This window comes from Pholcus phalangioides, unplaced genomic scaffold (genome assembly GCF_987345545.1).
Source record: "Pholcus phalangioides strain wild (caught in Gottingen) unplaced genomic scaffold, Ppha-v1.0 ptg000003l_1, whole genome shotgun sequence".
Taxonomy (NCBI): Eukaryota; Metazoa; Arthropoda; class Arachnida; order Araneae; family Pholcidae; genus Pholcus; species Pholcus phalangioides.
In genome coordinates this window covers 917070-938442 of record NW_028301596.1, presented here as the reverse complement: position 1 = coordinate 938442, position 21373 = coordinate 917070, and the positions used below count along the sequence as shown (strand labels likewise).

The following is a 21373-nucleotide window of genomic DNA, read 5'->3' as shown; positions in this document are numbered from 1 at the left end:
GGTATACTTCCAATTAGAAAAAGTTTCTAAATAATGTGTAGTACTCAGAAATATCATTCATTTTTCAAAGGGTTGTATAGTTATTAAAATAAAAACAAATTATCTTTTATTCACACAGTCCTCATGCGCCCCAAAACCCAGTTGGAAAGTTGTTGCCCTACCACTCATGATGCCATTGAAAAAAAATCCACTTTTCTAAGTGCAATATTCACTGAGATATTTTTGAATTTGAACAGCATAGGAAATTTGGGGAAAAACAGTATTAATTGCGGGTAAAGCGGTTTTTCTATTTTGAGACACGCTGAGACTATAAAAAGTTAATTTTTTTATTTTAATAACTATACAACCCCTTGAAACATAAATGACATATATAATCTTTTTACCATATCTTTTTTCTGATTGGAAGTTTACCTCCGGGATCAACGGTTTGCCAGTAAAATGCCATAACCCCCCATCCTGTTTGCTATGAACCATGTATATATAGGTTTTAATGTATTTGTTTTGAAAGATTTTATTTATTCAGAATCTATTATGTGAATTAAAGTGTTGCATGCAAAGTGTGAATTCAAGTGTTATTAATGAAATTTAAATGAATTATCAAATTGAACATATTTTTTTTTATAATTCTTTTTATATGTGACATCGAATTTGATAAAAAAAAAATCACTAAATTTAATCTACCTTAAATATTCACAAAAGAAATTGAGAATTTTTTTTCTTTTGCACAGGGTGCCATATTAACCACGATGCTGGCTACAAGGAATTTTTCAAGTAAGTTAATTTTTTCTATCTAGCTTGCATGTTTTTATTTTTATTTTTTTTTTCTTATATTTATTTCTTTAATTTCTGTAATCCTGGGAATGATTTAAGAGTACCTCCCACCTACCCTTATCCCAACCAGGAATAAATTCACTGTCTGATATTTTTATATATCAGTTTGTTGATACTTAGTATAATACATTTCATGTATTGTATGATGATAAAATGTTTTTTAATAGTATTTTTCAGAAATTTTTGCTACCAGGATTTTTTTTCTTTTTTTCCCCTTACTCATGTTAATGTGGTGTTTTTTGGTTTTTTTTCATTTGCAGTGTTTTGGGAAAAAATATATTTTGTTCATCTGTGAATAGTTTACGTAGGTCCTTTTCTGGAAATTAAAAAAAATTAAATATACATTGTTACATTTTTTTTCCTGGGTTGTAGTCATCTCTTATAAATTTAGTGAATTGCTGTGTCATTGTAGTGCAATATAGATAGCATTAGGTTCTGTTTGATTTTTTTATGTATAATGACTTACAACATAATTTTTTTTTCTTTTACAAGTTTCAGGTACTTTTGTATGTATTTATATATAACTTTATATTTATTTCGAATTTTCTTTGCTGTTCCTTGTGATTTTATTCTTTGTCAGAGGTTAGTTCAATAAACTTTTCATAACTTAATTTAGAAAAAAAAATTACCTATCAAAATCAAACATCTAAAAATATATTCATTAATGCTGTATTGCATGTCTGGTGTAGTCACTGAAATATTCTCATTTGGAATAGTAGTTTTATTTTCAATTGAAAAGTCTTTATCAACTATAATGGTTGAGAATTGTCATTTTTCTTTTTAAAAAGCAATATATTTTACTTCAAACTATGTTTATGTTTGAGATCCAATAAAAAAAAAAGCAGTTTAATATAGAATAAAACCAAATATTATCTATTTTGAAGTATAAAAAAAAGTCTGGCAGGCAAACAATTCAAATGTTAATTCAAAAATTATATTCAATTTCCAGCTTTTCTGGAACATATTTCACATATCGACTGTCTGAGATTATAGTAGCCAGTCTTTTTCCTAATGTGTTGCAATATGAGGGGCCATTCAAGTATTATGTCATTATCAGGGGGTTCAAATTTGTTGATTTTCGATGCTAGGGGGAGGGGATTAAATTATTGTCATCAATCACCCTTTATGAAAGTATTAAATATTACCAATGGCATCTTCACTTTGTGTGTTTATTTACTATTCATCTGTAAAACTTGACCATGTGTTGTGTGAGCTCACCTTGCACTATAGTCGAGACCGGACTCATCAGCAGTAATTCCATAAAATCTCATCGATAGCCAAATAGGAAGGAATTACCCTGAATTACTCAAAAGGTGGTTTCTAAGCAACCATCTTGACATCACTCTGATTGACATCTCTGGAATTTGGAGATACCATGATGAAGAATGCTCACACCAACTAGCAACAGTAATCTATACCACTCTATTTTTATGCTCAAAACTTAAAACACAAGCTAAAAATATGGGGTGTTGACTCAGCACCTCCTACAGGTCGAAGGCCTTCGCAGTCTGCTTGTGACATCAGTAAGTAGTCCATTTTCCCTCAGAATATTAAGGGAAAAAAAATCCCCTGCTCATGCCAGTATCATCGTTGTGAGAAAAAGAAATGATCAGGTTCAGAATTGGTGATTTCTATGCCCCACATCAAATTATTATGCAGTATTTGTGAGCCAATCAGGAAGATTCTACGCCAAAATAAGAAGAAACAAAATAGGACGCTGTGTTTCAAAATGTGGCGAACTTGCTAAATGGTATATATATGCATACCTTGAGTACATGTTATTTGTCCGTCCGTCCTAACAAAAGTTTCCCCCCCCCCCCGTAAAAAGTTGAAATGACGGCCCAGTGTCTTTGGAACCTCCCTCTCCTGTGCTTCTGAACCCTATTGTGGTGGGGGGACAGAGCTGACAAGGGAAGGATAGAGGTCAGAAATGGCTAAACAGCTGCTGATGCAAAACTTTCAGACATCTCTTATGTACAGCATTGTCCTATTCAAAGAAATTCTCCTCTGTGCCATGAAGCTAATTAAATATTTGAAAAATTAAACTTGTTTTCCTTCGAAAATTGTTTCTTGCGGATTGTTTTAGTCTGGAATTTTCAAGCTTCACACAAAATTTAATGCAGTCATGTTAAAAATTTTCATGGCATTTTGTCTAAAACAAAAATGTGACGGTGCTCATGAACTCTTTCATTGGCAGTGTGCCGACAACTGGCAGCTTCTGTAGGCAGTTAAAAATTGTCATGTGCACACTAGGATCGCCTACGCATATTCACCAAACTAGACCTCCCAAACTTCATTATTTCATGCAAGAAAAAGTATGGTCAGAAAATTTACAATTGCAACAAAACTATGAGCCTCTCTGCTAATCATACAACGTACAATTGCCTGGATTGTACTTTGAACAGAAAGTCATTAAGATATATATATATCTATAGTATGCATTAAAAGAGCAACTGACAAAAACCAGATTTCAATGTAAAACTTCAAAAGTCAGAGTATAGCGCCAAATAAGGCTGCTTTATATACATAACTCGAAATTATAAATTAGATATTATGAAAAGGCGAAAAAATTAGAAGGAATTAGAAAAAGTAGGGAAAATTGGAAAAAATATGGATCAATGAGGAGGTCGTTCTCAAGGGCGATCACTCCCCCCCCCCCTCCCCCCACATTGCTCCAAGCTACAAAAATGTTTCTAATGATGGTAAGCCTAATAGGCATAAAATTACCATCAGTTCCCCCGACATTTTTTTTTGCGATAACCAAGCTTTGGAAGTCAAAAGGCAAATATGAGAATACACAATTATAACCAAGAAAAACCTGAAAATCATATGCGTAGCACAATATAAAAAGATATTTACACAAAGTGTTTAAAAATTTAAAAAATTAGATTATAAAATTGAAGAGTGAAGAAAACATACCAAGAGTTAGACATTTTAAAACATGCCGCCTGAATTAGCAATTAGGAAAACATGGGTGAAGTTTGAAACCCATAAAAGAAGATGGATATCCATCTTCATTCAATATGTATTTCAATATTTTGTTTAATGTTTTATTGTGAGAACACAGATCCCACACGCTTTCATACGCCTTTGATCAGAAGCAAAACAACTCTGACCCCTTCAGACACTAATTCTTTCTAACAAAATTTTTCATTGGGTACCAAACCTTTTTTGTTTTCACCTTGAAAACTTAACCCACGAGTACTGAAATGAAACATAATTTGTATATTTTTAGTTTTATTATTTGCCTATTACACATTGTCTTTTCGGTCTGTGCCGTAAGGTGATAATACTTTTTAATATTTACTTGTGGTTGTTTTTTCAAATTTTCGGTACTAATTCTTTTTTTAATAAAGCTTATCCCAGATTATATAAACTTATTTTTCAATTTAATTTGGTCCTGTCACACTATTATAAACAAGGTTCCTGCTTTGAATAGAAAAATGACCATTCTCTTAGTCGGAAAAAAAGTAACAATATAAAGTTTTCGTTGGAATTTTCCAACTCATAATATGTCGTTTGTACATAAAGAGAAAAAAAAATTATGATTTTTTTTATCTGGCATGCAAAGCATCTAATTATTAATTCAGAAGTAGTTTTCTGTTATTTAAAATCCTATTATTACTCATTTTTAATTAATGACCACATTCAGTGTTTCTAAATGATTTTAAAATTCTCAAAAACTACAGCAATGATTTTGATAACATAATTTTAATAAGGAAATTGAAAAATCAAGTGTTCAGCTTTTTAAAAGAAGCTTTAGAAAGAAAATACATCCCTTAAAAAAAATTAGATTCATCTGAAATATTATCTCAAACATATACATTGACTAGGAATAAATTTTCATATCTTGTTATAATATTTGCATATTACTCATACTGTGAATTGAAAAAAAAATAACTTAAAATGTTGCAAAACATCAACTTGATCTGACAATAGTCGAATCCTGTTACAATGAACTCTGAGGGGCTTAAGAAATTGCTTTGTTATAACAAAATTTTGTTGCAAAGAAATTTCCAATTTTTGGCATTCGCTAAGAAAATTTTGTTGTAGCAGAATTTGTTTCTAAAGGGAAAAAAATTGCTTATTTACGATAAAAAGAATAAAGGTGATAAAAAGAATGAAGTTAAATTTTAAGAATTAAACAAAGCAACTCAAATCAATCGGACACTGAATTTTTTTTCTCCTTAACATTTTTCAGGCAAATAATCTGTGCTTGTATATATATACACATATAATTTTTTTTACAAGTACTGCAGAAACCAAGGAAACAACCAATTTCTTTAAACTGTACATGGGCACAACTATATGGTTTGGAAAGTTCTCTTGAGCCAATAAATATCATTTTAGAGTTTCGAAATTAGCTAAGGCTTCTGATGGTGTAGTGCCAGAGCATTCTCTTGTGCATAGACGAAGATAGATTTCAAAGTCTGGGGGGGCATGATGATGATGATGATCAAGGCTGTAATGGGGGGACTTGGGGGATCTAGTCCCCCAAAATGTGAAAAAATGGCCAAAAAAGGGAGAAAGATGGTCAAATCAATTGTTCTATCGCATTTGGTCTTCCCCCGAACAAAATTTCTGGCTATGGGCCTGATGATGTCAATTCATATATATATATATACACAAAACAAATACAGTAGATCAGTCGGTTTTACCTTTTACGCTGGGGGAACAATACCCCACCCACCCCCCCCCCCTGGTATCTCCGCCTATGCTCTTGTGAAAGCTCTTCGTCATTCTTGCCCACAAGCTAGTGTTCATTGTTTTCTTGTATTATACAAAAATACCATTGTCCATTAATGGTTCAAAGTTAAGATATCACCCTCGTCTTTAATAACTCTATCCCTCTTACCTAAATCTCCTGGATTCCAATTTAGAAATCGTTGGTGCTGAATGTTGTTATCCCAACTGCACCTATATAGCCATTTTTTCCCTTTATTTACCCCCCTGACCAGATCTTTCTCACAGAACTTTTCGTACAACTTGAATCAATTCTAGATAATTTTTTTAACTCTTACATCGTAATTATTGCCAGTGATTGGAATTTACCCGGAATAGATTGGCATTAAAAATGCAGTCCCATTCAGACAATCACAGTATCAACAATAGTGTTCTATATATTTTCCTCAAGTTTAATTTTGTCCAAACCATTTTAGAACCAACTAGAATATCTAACCACTCTAGCTCCACTTTGAATCTAATAGCTTTTTCCAACAAAATCCTGGTATCCAATTCCTCAGTTTTTGATGGTTGTTCCCACCACAAAGCTCCCTTTGTTAATTTTTTTCTTTCATCACACCATTCCTTTCTTTTAAACTCGTTACTAAACTTCATTTTAAAAATGCCAACTTTCCTCTTGTGAAAATATATCCTTCATACTCATCTCCCTGATTTCATCTCTTCCTCTAACGACATTCATTCTCTCTGGAGTAAATTCAAAGCTGTAATTAATAAATGTAAATCCACTGTTCCCTTGAAAAATGCCTCATCTAAATGTCTTTTAACTCATGGATTAACTGCAATATCATCCATCTGAAAAGAGAAATTCGCCGCAATGTTTCCAAACTGAAACTCAACACACAACTCTTCTTCTCTCCGAAACAAAACCTCTGTCTCTACATGTAAACTTGAAGATTTTATTTCACATCAAAAAACTTAAACTTGACAACTACTTAACTAACTCTTTGCCTAACTATCTTTCTACATTTCCTCCCCCCCCCCCCCAAAATTTAGGAATTTTCTTCTCCCTAAATCTGCCAGTGGTTCTTACCTCAAAATCTTCAATGCCAAACTTCTTATTTCTCCCCTTAATATTGCCTCAGAATTTAGTCAGCTTTCGCTTCTGTTTCCTCTTCTGATTTCAATCACCCCTCAATACTCCTTTCATAACTCCAGCCCAGTTGTTTCTCCAAAGAAGGCCTTTCATATCTACTGAAAAACTTTTCGCATCTACTGAAAAAACTCCGAATAGAAAATTAATAAAATAATACCTATTCACAAATCAGGTCCCCCCCTCTAATCCCCTGACTTTTAGACCATCACTTCTACCTGCTAAAAACTTTTCAAGCATATAGTTGCCAAGGAAATCCGTTCCTACCTTGACTCAATTAACTTATTTTTTCCTGACCAACATGGCTTTAGATCGTCATTATCAGTTTCCACCCAATTAGCCCTTTCATTCATGACTTATGTAATAGTATTGACAACAACCTACAAACTGATATTGTATACTTGGATTTTTCCAAAGCATTTGACATGGTGCCCCATAGTAAATTTCTTAAACTCCAAAACCTTGGCTTATGTGTTCAATTACTAAAATGGGTGGAGGCCTTCCTTGTTGATCACAGTCAGTTTGTCTGTTTCAAGGCTAAAACACAAGGTTGTGGCGTTGTATTTGTATTTGTATATACCTCTGGGTCAAGTCTGGCACGCCTCAGGGATCGGTCCTCTCCCCCTTATTTCTAATTTCTATTATTGACCTACCATTATCAATCAATTGCTTCATCAGACTTTTCGCCAATGATTGTTATTTATCGAAGAATTTACAGTAGATCTGACCAAGATTCTCTCCAGCACAGCCTTAACATTATCCGAATGGTGCTCGTCTTGGCAATTATCCCTAAACATCTCCAAAATACCTTGCATGAAACTTACCCCCGTAAAAGTTCCCCCCCCCCCAAATTTCCTTACTCAATTAGTAATTCTTTAATCGCAGAGGTTTCCCATTACAAATACCTGGGTCTGATCATTTCTGCCGATCTTCGTTGGAACCTCCACACAGATTATATATTTCAAAAATGCCTTCAAAAACTTTTTCCTCTTTCGTAACCTCAAAGATTCCATCTGACATCTATGCTTCTAAACTTATACCCTTCCTGTCCTCTCTTATGCCTGTAAAATTTAGGATCCCTATACACAAAGCAATATAGATAAGCTGGAATCTATCCAAATTAAATCTACCCTCTTATTTTTAAACTGCTGGTCTTCCTCTTCTTCCATCACACAGCTCAAACGCCAACTTAATATCCTCCCACTTAACTCTCGTAGATATATATCGCTCGCCTATCAATACTTTTCAAAATTATCCACTGCTATTTTAACATTGACACTAACCACATTCTAATAAATTATTCACATTTTTCCAATAGACTCAACCACTCTCAAAAATTGAAACCCTTTCTTGCATCCACAGATTGCTTCAAATATAGTTTCCCCCCCCCCCCCGATTTTTTGATTATATTGATTGGAACAACCTTCCAACAAATTCTGTAGATTGTACGTCAATCTCTGATTTTGTATGTAGCATCAATCGTCTATGTCAAATCCCATCACTGCACTCTCTTGTGTATGCCTCGCAAGCAATATTATATAAATAAATGTCAGTGTCTGAGGGGGAAAAAATCATCCAGTGTCTCATAATTTAGAATGGATGTTTCTTTTGCAATGTGTTTTTAATTTTTTTTTTTTTTTTTTTTGCATTCGTTAGAAATGACTTTTTGAGCTATGGCTTTCCAGGCTCCAGCTATCATACAAATAGCTTGCTTGACATAGGGCTTCACCTTGTTATCAAACTAGTAAAAAATATGTCTCAGCAGATATGGTACTTGTCTTTTGCTGCCTTAATTATACATTGATCAAGTGGTTACAAAACAGATCTGCAGTTAGGAGACATATACTCGATACACGTGCACTCTAACTTTGGAGGCTCATTATGTAGGTATGCAATTGTCGATAAGGAGCTGGATTTTTCTAATTTTTTGTTTCATTCCCCCACATTTTGTTCCATTCATTCACATTTTTCATGTCAACTGAGCTTGCTTCCCCCGCAAGTCTGCTTTGCTACCCACCATACCATTTTTTGAAGTGAGCCAACCAACACTTAAAAGTTTTCGCATCCACAAGCATGTGCAACTTCCAAAGCCTTTTCTCATATGTTGAGCTGGTAACTGGAACATTTCAGGAAGGAATGTTCTAAAGCCAGGTATATACAGCTGCATCCTCATGTTGTAAATCTGAAAGTCTGATCTTTTTCCTACGTGATCCTATAACTGCTGTTTGAATTTGCAATTCCAGTTTAGTCTGATTTTTCAGAAATGATGAAGTTATGCCGTATTTCAATGCAGCATTGTTTTTATTTACTCTAGCATCAACTTCAGAAATGATCTTAAAACTTTTTTTATTGAAAATTGTTTTCTTTTGAAGCCACTCGTTTTGGAAGCAAAGAAATGTGAAACATTCATGATGTGCATAGCTCTGATGTTATTTCTTTTCCATGCACTGCATTCGTTAAAATTTGTTCCCAAGCAATAGAAGAGCAACCCTTTTTCCCACCAGTTCAGCAAGCCCCATTCACATCTGGAGGGGCAGGTATTTTTCACTCAGCAATACAGAAAAAACAAAAGGTGAAGGATTATTTTAAAGACACACAAGACATAAAAATCTACAAAAAAAAAAGAAAAATGGTGTAAAGTAAATTTCCAAGTATGTTTATATTCACGAAAGCAAACCCCTATTCATCCACAATCTAGCAAATTGATACATGAAACCATTTTTGGAATTTTATGTACTCCTTTGTTTGATTTTCAGAAACTTATTTTTGCTTTCATTGTAATGGATTTTTCATTTCGTTTTATTGGAATATGCAATACGTGTAACTTATTCCCTATGTAAACTGATTTAGGGATTAGAAAAGTTTTCGTTGCAATGAGATTTTTGCTATAACAGTTTTCATTAAAACTGGATTCGACTGTTATTTTATCCTTTTGGCATCATGTTATTTTCTTCTGTATATTTTTATTTCTATTAAAAGCCTATGGGAAAATGCAAATTTTTTAATCATCCTTTAATTTTAAGAAAAAAAAATGTAGGTGTTTCCATCAAAACAAAAATTAACAAATCTTTAAAAGGAAAATCAGCCTGTTATGATATGTACTATATATATTATATAGCATGTTAATATGAAGAAATCAAATACAGCCACTTTCCGACTTACAATGAAACATCATGTTAAAAAAGATTCCGCAAAAGACTGGTTGTATTCGAAGAATAATACATCATTTGTAAATTGAAATCATGCAAATTTCTTAATTTAGGGTCAGAAACAAGAAAATTCCATTCACAACAAGTTCTACTTAAGTTGAAGAAAATTAATGTTGAAGAAAAATCTTATTCTAAGAACTGATAAGGATTGAATTAAGATTTTGTACTATATTTTAATGGGGATTTTTTTTAGCAAAAAAAATGTTGTCCAGTTCTCTCAGGCTGAATAACATCAATTTTCATTGTTAGATCTTTGCATGCTAGAGAAAAATTTCATTCTCTAAACTTTCTTTAATCTCACAAGCTGCATTTTCATCCATTTTTTCAATAATCTGCAGACTTCCATTTTGCTAAAAGCCAGAGCTAAATTTTTTCACAGAAAATCTAATTTTTCCCGAACCCGCAACTCCATGGTTCTCTTCCTTCTGGGGTTTTTTCCCTTTTGTTAATTTGGCACAGCTTCTAACTCTATCAGGTCTTCATTGATTTATCCTTTGTTACAAACTTATGAATGCAATGTACCATGTCTCATTTTTCACCTTATAAAATCATTTCAGCCATTAGTCTTCAAATTCACACTTTTCCTGGAGGCCTTCAAAATCATCTAACATTACGGAACTTTTGAGTGACTTTTTTTTTTTCAATTTTGTTGCAGTTAATTTCACTCACTTTGTCTCATCCAGATGGCATGTGATATATTCAACTTTCTATTAATACTTAAATGTTTGCTTATTATTGCTATAACCATCTTCAAGGTGTTTGAAAGATAGCATACTGTAAAAATTTTATACAAATGTACATAATTCATACAATACAAACAGAATGATGTGCATTGAATATATGTTTTGCATAAATACAGTTTTCCCTTGAGAGCCGTCAGTTCTGCTATCAAGGCATGTGTGACACTATGTGACTAAAGGGAAGAAAAAAAGAGTGTCTTGAACACTTTTGCCAAATATTGCTTAGGTCTGTTTTGAATTTTCCAGGAGTGCCAAATATTTCAGTTTGTAATGTGAAAAGTACATAAGTGAAGTTTTTGTAAGTCTGGGAGTGGCTGTAGTAATTTACCAACTTGATTTTCCAAGAGTTTGCAACTAATTAGGTATTTTATTTTTATTCATGTTCATAAAGTAAAGAGGGAATTAAATTATATCAATTTAATTACATTAACTTGTATACTAATATAATAACTTTTAATTACTGAAAGCATGGCATATTATAATTGATAGCATGTACAGACATGATCATACCACCTAAAACTAAAGAAAATTTTCCCGCTAAGTTTCATCAAAATCATATGATGATATTTTTACTTATAAAAACTCTTCAGCAGTTCAGGTGGAAGCATTGCATTCTAAACTTATCAAATGTGATTCATATGTATTGCTGAAAATAGTTCTTCCATTTTTTGTGATAGATTAGGTTATTTGTAAAGCTGGATAAGCAGAATTTTTTTCTTAAATTGTAAATTTGCTGTGTGGGGGATGAAGTTCCTACCTGATTTTTGTTGTTCTTTCTGCCACCCTCTCATTTCAGTTGTATAATTTTCCTGAACATGGAGCAAACATTATAGACTAATATTCCTTTTTTTTACAAATATTTTTGTTTAATTAAAAAATAGAAAATGTTTATTAAAGTTGTAAAATTTCAAAGGAATTTATTTCAAGAACGCAAAGCTACGCAAGTTCTTGGTGTTTTTCCTCACAAAAATTAAAACCACTTATTAATAGCAACCTGATTTTTTTCAGTTTCATTGTGTCTACTGATGCTATTTTTGCATTGCATTTGGAATACCTTACACCTTGAATCATCTTACAGGTCAAATTTTAGTATTGCATATAATGTAAAAGTTTATTATACAACAAATACAACAGCAAAATGCCCAACGCGGTGGCTGAGAAAAAGATGCCCATAACAAATATGGATGTCATATATTTGAAAAATGCAGCAACCCAATCGAAAATGCAATTACAAACAATATATATGCATGATAAAATATACAATACCCATAAATAATACTTATGGTTGTCTTATTCTAAGTATGGTTAGCTTCTCCATTTATACAAATAAAAATACAACCCATTTACCCTAACATGTTTATCATATTTCTTTTTAAATGTGTCAATTGTGTTAGAATTTACTACCTATTCCATTTATTAACAACCTTATTAGAAAAAAATTCCCTGCGATACCATAACCTAGAATTGTCCCTTAACAATCTATACTGGTGCCCTTTTGTAAAAGCAGTTGATTGACTCTGTACTAATAATCCATGGTCCATCCTATCCATTCCGTTGAAAATTTTGAACACTTCGATCATATCTGCAGACACCTACATTCATCCAATGTAAACATATTCAAAAAATGAAGACTCTCTTCATAACTCAAGCCCTGTATGCCAATAAGGACACATAACTCTTTTCTGCACCCCTTCAACCAAGTCTATGTGCCTCTTTAGGTATGGTCTCAAAAACCTTACAGCGATAATCCAGTCCAGGACAAACTAAGCCTCGGAACTAACCCTCAAATTGTACCATTGCATTGCGTTGCACATAATGATATTGTTTTTAAGGCTTTCACATTTTTGTTGGAGCCTTATAAAGTACCTTTGATTAATGCTTAACAAATCCTCCCCAAGCCTTTTTTTGGTTCCATTTATCACAGGATTTTCCTTTAACTAGTGTGCGATGTTGATATTAATAAATCCAAACTACAGCCTGATTTCTTCTGATATATTTTTAGTTAGAATTAATTTTTATGCTCATTTTTCTACTTGGCTTAATTTCAACTGCTTGTATAACTGAAATATTATTAGGATTTTTTTTCACTTTATATATATTCTGGCTACACCATCATTTTAAAAAAACTAAAAAAAATTTCTTAAAGAAAATTTCAGCAATTAATATGGATCACAAGTGGTATTATATTTTTGTTACCGCAATTTCTCTATGTCTAAAAGAATTGTAAAATGATAAAATTATAGTGCAGTATATGTGCTTATTTTGATGAATCCTGACTGTCAATCTTTCATGCTTCGTCTCCACAGTGGGAAGTGAGTCAAAAAAAAACATGCTGATTGTTACTGCTGCCATTGCTCTCGCTGCTGCACTACTTCATTTATGCTTTTCTTTTTCTCTAAAACAGTGTTGCTGTGCTGTTAATTATTTTTACAGATAATTTTTAAGCATGCTTTTACGTATTCTTCATCTGATTATTTCTTCTTAATTATGTATATATTTTGATAATTAAACAGTATATTAGTCTTGTCAGTCAACCTTTGTTGGGCCATTTCTGGCTTCACTATGAAATTATTCAACTGCAGGCCATAGATTTTCACCTTATGCACTTGTAGGTCTGCTGCTTTTTCTTTTCTTCATTGTTGCACTATTTACTTCAACACTTAAGTGTAATAAGAATGCTCTTCAAATGTTGTATCTTATCAAAAGATGTAATTTTTTTCAGTGTGATAATTTTCTGTTTTTATTTTAAAAGTAATTAATTCTGTGCTGATTTTATGGATTCAACAAGACCCTTCTATTTTTTGCTAACATAAATGCAACCAGTAATTTTTATTTTTTCCCCATCCATAAAAAAATGATTAATTCTGTAATTGTTGCATTTATTTTCTTCCAATCGAATTTTTCCTTTCAAATCCAACCTTTTTTTTTCTCATTTGGTTTAATAATTTGGTGGGAAATAATAATGTTTATCGAATTTGTTTCAGTTGTTGAATATGTTACTTTTATTTGTGAAACATTTTTACTCCCTTTTTTGCCTTTTTTAAATCCCTAACTTTTCACTTGTTTATTGCAAGAATTAGTTTTTCTTGTCCAATATTTTTTAAAGGATTTCTCAAATGATTTTTCTTAAAATTTTATGTATTGCAATTTTTTTTAAACTTAAATTTTTGTTGGGAAAAATTGTGATTTTCTTCAAATTATGCTTCAGGTATTTATTATTCCACGAAATAATCAGTTGAGTATAAAACTACCACAAGTTACTTTTTATTAATAATTTCAAGGGGAAAATCCTACAGTTATGTATCTTGATTTTATATGCCGGCATTTTGGCACACCTCATTTGTTGAATTTTTATGCTGAAGACTAATTACTTATTTTTCTCCATATGTGTTATCCAAAGGATAAATATTTAAGTAGAATAGTTCTAAAGAATGCTAGTTCCTTTTTAATGTACCTTTTTAAATCAGTAAAATCACTTAATTTGTTCAAAATTTTTGAAGCCGAAAAGCTTTCATTTTAGAAAATCTAATTAAATCTTCCTGTTGTAATAAAATTTGTTAAACTCCTAGCTTATTAATTGATACTTACTTTTGCAGTTTTTTTTTAATCATTCTAATTTTTTTTTTCTAATGAGAGCAATAATGTATTGTAGAAGTATTGTGCAGGGTAATTGAAAGATATTGTTGCTTGGTAATAGAGAATTTAAACTGAATCTTTTTGTTTCGATAAATATCTTCTTTCAAACAAAATATTTTCAAATTACAATTAAAGTTGTAATGAAAATGAATATTATATACATGTCAATGTTTTTCTTTCACCCTTGAATAAGAAAGTACTATTTCCTGTACTTCATATTTCCTCAGTTTTATCATCAGAAAGTATTACAGTATTATATTAGTAGTGAAAGAACTGTAAAAGTTATGATTCGATTAGTAGGTTGTAGACTATGCCAAGTTTTTCTTTATTGAGACCGTTGTCTTGTTCTTCTATCTTAATCAATGTTTGTTAAGATGAAATGAACACACAAATTTTGCCGGGTTTTTTTGGGGGGGGGGAAGTGATTGAAAAAAGTTATGTCTGCTATACTTTTGTTTGTAGAAGCTGCTGAGAAATAAAAAATATACCATTAAAGATGCTGCTTATCTTCAGATTTTTTTTTTCTTCATTTCTTCAAATATTAAGTAAAAAATGCTCATGTATGAAATATTTTTATTTAAAAAAATCTATTCTGCTGCATACTTTATGTATAAATCTAAAAAAATTAACGTAAATATTTCAGTAGGGAAATTATGAAAAATTATATGAACTAGTAGAATCGTAGAAGGATACATGTTTATGTATGAGGTGCATATGTTACAGTAAAAAGTGTTAAATCAGTGATTATGAATAGTTACAATATGTATACTCTTGATAAGTTTGATAAATTTCACCACACACACATTTATCTCTTTTACTAGCCATTATAAAAAAATTCTCTAGTAAAGTTGGTAAGTCTCATAAATATAGAGAAGTTATAAAAAAAATTTCACTTTCATTTTACCACTTTTCAGTTTTTCCGATAGGTTAGGCACACGCTATTTTTAAAATAAAATCAGTACTCTGAAAAAAGCAGGGTTGGTAAGTTTTTTTTTTTTTTTGGTTCAAACTGGTTTAATAACATTTACATTGAAAACAATAAAATTTTACTTTTAAGAATTAATTAAACTAAAATGTTTGTTAATGTAATTGACACTGTTTCCATTACTATAAATATTTTTTACATTTTAACAAAAACTAACTTTTGCAATTTAATTATTCTGTAGCTTCACTCAAGAAATTATTTTGTTTGAAAATTATTAATAAATATTATTTACCATGTAATAAGTTAGAGTAGTTTTTCCCAGTTACTTTCAATATGCTTAATTAGGAAGCTATTTTGTAAAAACTTGATAAATGCAATGTGTTTAATGAAGCATAATTAATGCAGATTAATTAGCAATGATTTCCAATGTACAGGGTGATTACAATTAAGTTCCTATTGCAAAACACTGTAAAATAAGAATCGCTGTTCAGAATAACTTGAAAATTCACGTAAAAATATTCCTGAAGCAATGAAGTTTTGTATGGCAAAGGGAGAAAAAATACTTAAAAAACAGATGATAATGCACTCATCCAACACATGGGAAATTTGCTCACAGAATGGAAACAATAGACAATCAGGGTAAAATGATAACTTAATTAGCATTGCACAATTTCATAATTCATGGAAACATCACAAAAATGAAGTAATTGAACAAATAATTACAACTTACTCAAGAAATGTTAAATGTCCACCGTGTGTTCTGAATATGGTGAAAACATAAAAATGCTTGTTCAATAGATCAGAGTATGTCATCATAATAATGTAGATATGGATGTGCTTTCAATTCGCCAAAATTTGTAATCTGACCACCGTACATAACATTTTAAGATACCCCATCCTCAAGTCAAAAGTTACTAGGGTTAAGGTCTGGTGAACTTGGCGCCAGGTGTGGTATCATCCAGTTATTGTCAAAATGGTTGTTCAGCAGCTGCTTTGTTGGTGTTGCAATGTGCATCTTGATAAAAGTTGCACTATCTATACACACTGATGCAGTTGAAGTGTGGATATGTATCGTATGGCAAAATAGATTGTATAGCATGGCAAAATAAATTGTATAGCATCATCTACTTGCACATTTATAAGTATTTTCTTCCACCAAAAGAAGATTCCATTGCTTCCGGAGTATCTATGCAAATTTTCAGGTCATTCTGACCAGTGATTCTTATTGTATAGTGTATTACAATCACCCTGTATATAGCTGATTAAATTTTTCATAAATTACTTACTACAATAGAACTTTGATTAACTGGAGGTGATGGTGAAAAGTGTTTGAAAAACATTTAATATTAAGCCTGGTGGCGATGTACAGTACGAAATGGGCAGTGACTTATGGAAAGAAATTAAAATATTTGTGAGGCAATGAACTGGCATTTTTGTCCTTTGTGCATCTGGTGTCTTTATTGGATTGATTATAAGACCACCTGCCCTTGGCATGATGGTTAAAATCACTACTGTTGCTGTTTCTTCATGAAGGGGAAAAAAGCCTTGATTGACCACTATCATAGTTAGATGTGTGATGCAATCCTCATTCATGAATTTGTTTAAGATAGAGCATCAGAATATAGCCCAAGGTTAGAAAATGTAGTAAGAATAAGAAATTTTGGTACTGTATATAACTTTAAGTATAACTAAGATACTATATGTGAAAATTCAGGCAATTTTTTTTTTTTTTTGTAAAAACCCACTTATACTATTCATGCCATCTAAACATACACCATCAGAATGTACCTCAAGGTTAGAAAATGTGATAAGAATAAACGATTTTGACTAATAATGAACCAATATGTTTTTCAAGGGGGAAAAAATTATATTTATATACTCCACTTTTATGTGATTTTTGAAAGAAAAAAAAAACACTTGGTTTAAACCAAACGACCCCAGGAAAAAAGATCTCTCATGAAATTATTTTTAGTCTTAGCTCTTTTATACATATTGGCATGTGCAAACAAAACCAACATTACTGATCAAATTTTGTGATCTCAGACTGAAGTTCACACATAAAAAGTCTGTTAAATTCAGGTATTCAAATTCATTGACAATTACCATGTTTGTCTATATGAAATGGGGATCATACATAATTACTAGTAAATGCGATAAATTCATGAACAAAATTGACCAAACTTATTAAACTGGTTGGTGATCCTGCATAGTAACCAGCAACCATACATAATTATTTGAGAGATTTATCACTTTTACCTAGTAACATATACATCAGATATTTTTTCTGCTCCTTTCAAACTTCTTTATTCACGGATTTGATTGTATTTGAAAGCCTCCATATCTGAACTTATTCCAACTTAATAATTTTTTTAATTCCTGATTTAATGATAATCTAGATTTTTTTTTTACATAAGAATATTTTCTTTTTGTTTTGAATGAGTTTGATCATCCAGCACCATCTCTTTATTCAGTATTGATTTTTATTATTTTCATGTATTTATAAGCAATATAAATCCTCTATATTTATTTTTTTACAATTATTTATGCAGTATGATAGTTATTTTCAGATATTTTTTCTTTTTCAATTGATTCCTTTTTTTTTTCCTTTTCAGACTTATTCATTATTAACTTTTATTAGAAATTCCTATTCATTGATTGAAAATTATGCAGGTGTATCAGTAGTGTACATTGTTCCACCTTTAATCCTCTCCAATAGTTCATTTTGCTGTGTTTTAGTGTTATGCTAATTGTAATTTTTAACTGTAGAATATGTCACCTCTCCAACTAAATAGAGGATGTTTGATCGTGTGACTATCCAAAATCTCTTATAAGAAATGGTAGATAAAATGAACTCTAATAATTTTTTACTTGTTTTTCAAAATATCCACATTTTTTATGTATAGGCCAATTGGCCTATTTATTGCTTGTTGATTGAGCTAGCCTTATAAAATATAAATTATGCAGTTTTTTTATTATTATGAGTAAAAATTCATAAATTCCCGTTATTAAAATTTCTCTTTACTATGAGAATGAAAATGACATTTTTTTTAATTTAAAAGAAAAATAATTCTTTTTTTGAAAAGTGGTAGTTAAAAAAAATAATTGATTTTTTTTCCTCAATAGACTATTATTTATTTATTATTTAAAAGAGGAAGTGAATTCTTTGGCAAGGACTTCCATGGCGAAATCATGTGATGATAGGGGTTCAAAGATATCTAGAAAAACAAAAGGGATTAGGTTAAAATATACTTCGATAAATTTTTGATTTTTCGTATTTTTATTTTGAACTTTTTTGGTATTTTTGTATCATTGGGAACCTTACTTTTTGGATGAGTGTTTTTATATCAATTTTTTTTTTCATACCTGTCATTTCCAGCATATCCAAAAATCAAACATGATTTCAAATTCTTCCAGTTTGCTTTCACTGCACCCTTTTCTTAAATATCTTAAAGCTGATTGTTCTTTGGGGAGAATAACTAATAGAGAATTTTGCAGAATCTTGGAAAGATTCTCTATTAATTAAGTGCAATATTCATGTATATTAACCTTTTTTAGTCCTTAGCAGCAGCATCAAGTATGTATAACCATTTTTTTTTCTTTATCCTGCTGCGACCTTGATTGGTAGTTGAATAGAGACTTTTTCTACTTAGAATACCTACAGGCAACACTCTTTTTTTTCTCCCCTGACTTTTTTTCCACCATTACTCACTTCCTAGGATATTTTGTTTGGGGTTCACCAATTATTAATGTCACTGTTGCATATATAATTATTAATGTAGCACATAGATTTATATGAAATATAATTTATATGAAATATAATGTAATTTATATGAAATATAATATAATTTATATGAAATATCATGTAATTTATATGAAATATAATATAATTTATATGAAATATCATGTAATTTATATGAAATATAATGTAATTTATATGAAATATAATATATATATCAAATGAAATAAATTTTCAATATTTCAAAAATAAATTATTTCATGGTGGCTAGTCATGTTTGTTTTTTTAGATTAATCTCAATCTATTTTTGTGTGTAAATGCTTGGAATTCGAAGGCTTTTTTTTTTTGCTGCTATGAGACAAAAGAATAGTTAAATGTGAAATTTCATCTTTCGAACTCCCTTATTATGAGAACAAAACTAAGATCTATCTATATGTATTTATATATATTAAAAAAATCAGCCAAAAGTAAAAATCAATGATTCTATATAAATTATGAGTTTATTGCTTACTTTTTCTGTCAAAATAGGTTAGTTTATCCACCAGTTTAATAGTTTATAAGTAAGATTATTCAAGTTTTCCAAGTAATGTTCTTCTGCTTCTTCAAAGTTTCATTGTATTGTCAATCAATGTTTTGATGGTAAAAAATTTCATTGTTACAGTTATTCTCATCCATATGACATCTGATTCATGTCAATCCAAAGCAATTCACAGAATTTTTATCCATGTTAGGTTTCTCCTTGTTTTTTTTTGCTGAAAATATTTCATTTTCAGTGAATAATAATCAGTGAAAATGGCTTCTATAGTATCCAAGCACATCTATAGATACGTACACTTCAGCGGTTTTGTTTAAAATTACATTTTCCATTTCTGTTAGTGACCAGATGTCTATGAGTTTTCTCAGCTGTAATTTGTTTCAAAATATTATTTTGATTTCAAGTGATAGTGAGCATAACCATCATTCATCTGCATTTTTTCCTTTGTTCAATCTTTCATATTGTAAATTTTCCCCCACAGTTTTGTACAATTATCTCTAATTGTGCTCTCATCATTCCTTTTTCATTCAATCAATAAACACTGATAAGATGTACATCTTGTTTTCTGATATTGGCTTAGAATGCAAAAGAAAGGGGACAGAAAAAAAGGATGAATACTACTAACTATGATGTGCATAGTCTCAAAAATATATTTTAATGAATGTTACATTTGCCTGCTATTTGATGCATTATGAAATGATGGGACAATCTGATAGATGAAAGCCAATAGCAAAACAAGGGTTGACTGTAATTTTTTTTTTTCTTCCTTGATTTTCTGTTGTTTTTTATCCCCTTCTTGTTTCTTTATATACAATTACTGGTGTGTAAAGGGTAGTTTAGTATTTCAGAAGGTATATACAGTTTTGGATATATCTGCATGTTCTTTATACTTCTATTTAATTATATATCTGTATTAGTCTTAATATCCATTAGACTACTTGGTCAGATTATCCTATAAAATATTTCTTAAGCATGTGACAAGGAAAAAAAAACAATGGTCAACATGATATTGCATGAAGTTAAGCATTTTCATTGATGTTGTGTTTGTTCCATATCTTTTAAACCATCAACAATTAAATCTTAAAATTACTTATTTTCTTTCAATTATATGCATGATTTTTTTTCTTAAATCAAGAAAAATATTTAAATATGTTCACGTCAATACATTTACATATTTTCTTACAGAGAGTTTACTTCGATCATACTTAGTGTCTAAATAAATGTTATCGCATGCTCCAATTTCTTTTGCTCATTATCAATCAAAAACTTGCAAGGTGCTTACTGCGCAATTAAATTAAATTTTCTTTTTTGCGTTTTATTTCATCTTCATCTCCTTTCTTGCTTTGTTCTGCATGCTTGTTTTTTACTTCTTTTTTAATTACCTTTATAATTACATTTTCGTTTCCATTTTATTTTTGAATTACTGTTAATTGTTTATCATTAAGAAGTGCATTTATGATTTGCAATAGATGTAGTTCAGGCATAACTGGTCCTGTGTTTCAGGCCGTAGCATCATAGCTAAAAAGGGAGACGGTTCACAAGTCAAGGAATCGACGGACAGTAATACCACATTAGAAGATGAAGATGTTCGAGGTGGGATACTAAATATTATATGTGCAAAAAACGGTAGCAACTGAAGTTTTTCTTTCAGTTGTTACGTCAAAACCGTGATATTTCTTTTCCCTTCCTAATCATTTGTTAAACAGGATGTGTGGTGTTTGAAAGAAAGTGTTGCCAGTAGGTAACCGTATGATAAGTGTATTTGTGATTTCATGTTCTCTTATTTATATTCAGATACCATGATGGATATGTGAAAAAAAAATGTTTTTCATAGATGACTTTTTTTGGCTGGAAACGTATTCATTTTGAAATATATGGGCAAGATATTTTTTATACACTCACATTGTGCATGGATTCTTCCACACATA

The 21373-nt window shown here is 30.8% G+C and overlaps 1 protein-coding gene across 5 annotated transcripts in view; it reads left to right on the top strand.

Annotated features, from left to right (window-relative positions):
- The window catches only part of CaMKII (Calcium/calmodulin-dependent protein kinase II), a 159281-nt gene that overhangs the window by 89854 nt on the left and 48054 nt on the right, over positions 1 to 21373 (top strand). For 4 of the 5 annotated variants that reach the window (XM_089242216.1, XM_089242195.1, XM_089242202.1 and 1 more), the window contains exons 12-13: positions 729 to 771; positions 20949 to 21038. In XM_089242216.1, the coding sequence (XP_089098342.1) occupies positions 729 to 771; positions 20949 to 21038 (133 nt within the window). The remainder of the gene's footprint in view (positions 1 to 728; positions 772 to 20948; positions 21039 to 21373) is intronic. The other variant, XM_089242209.1, reaches the window with a different exon arrangement.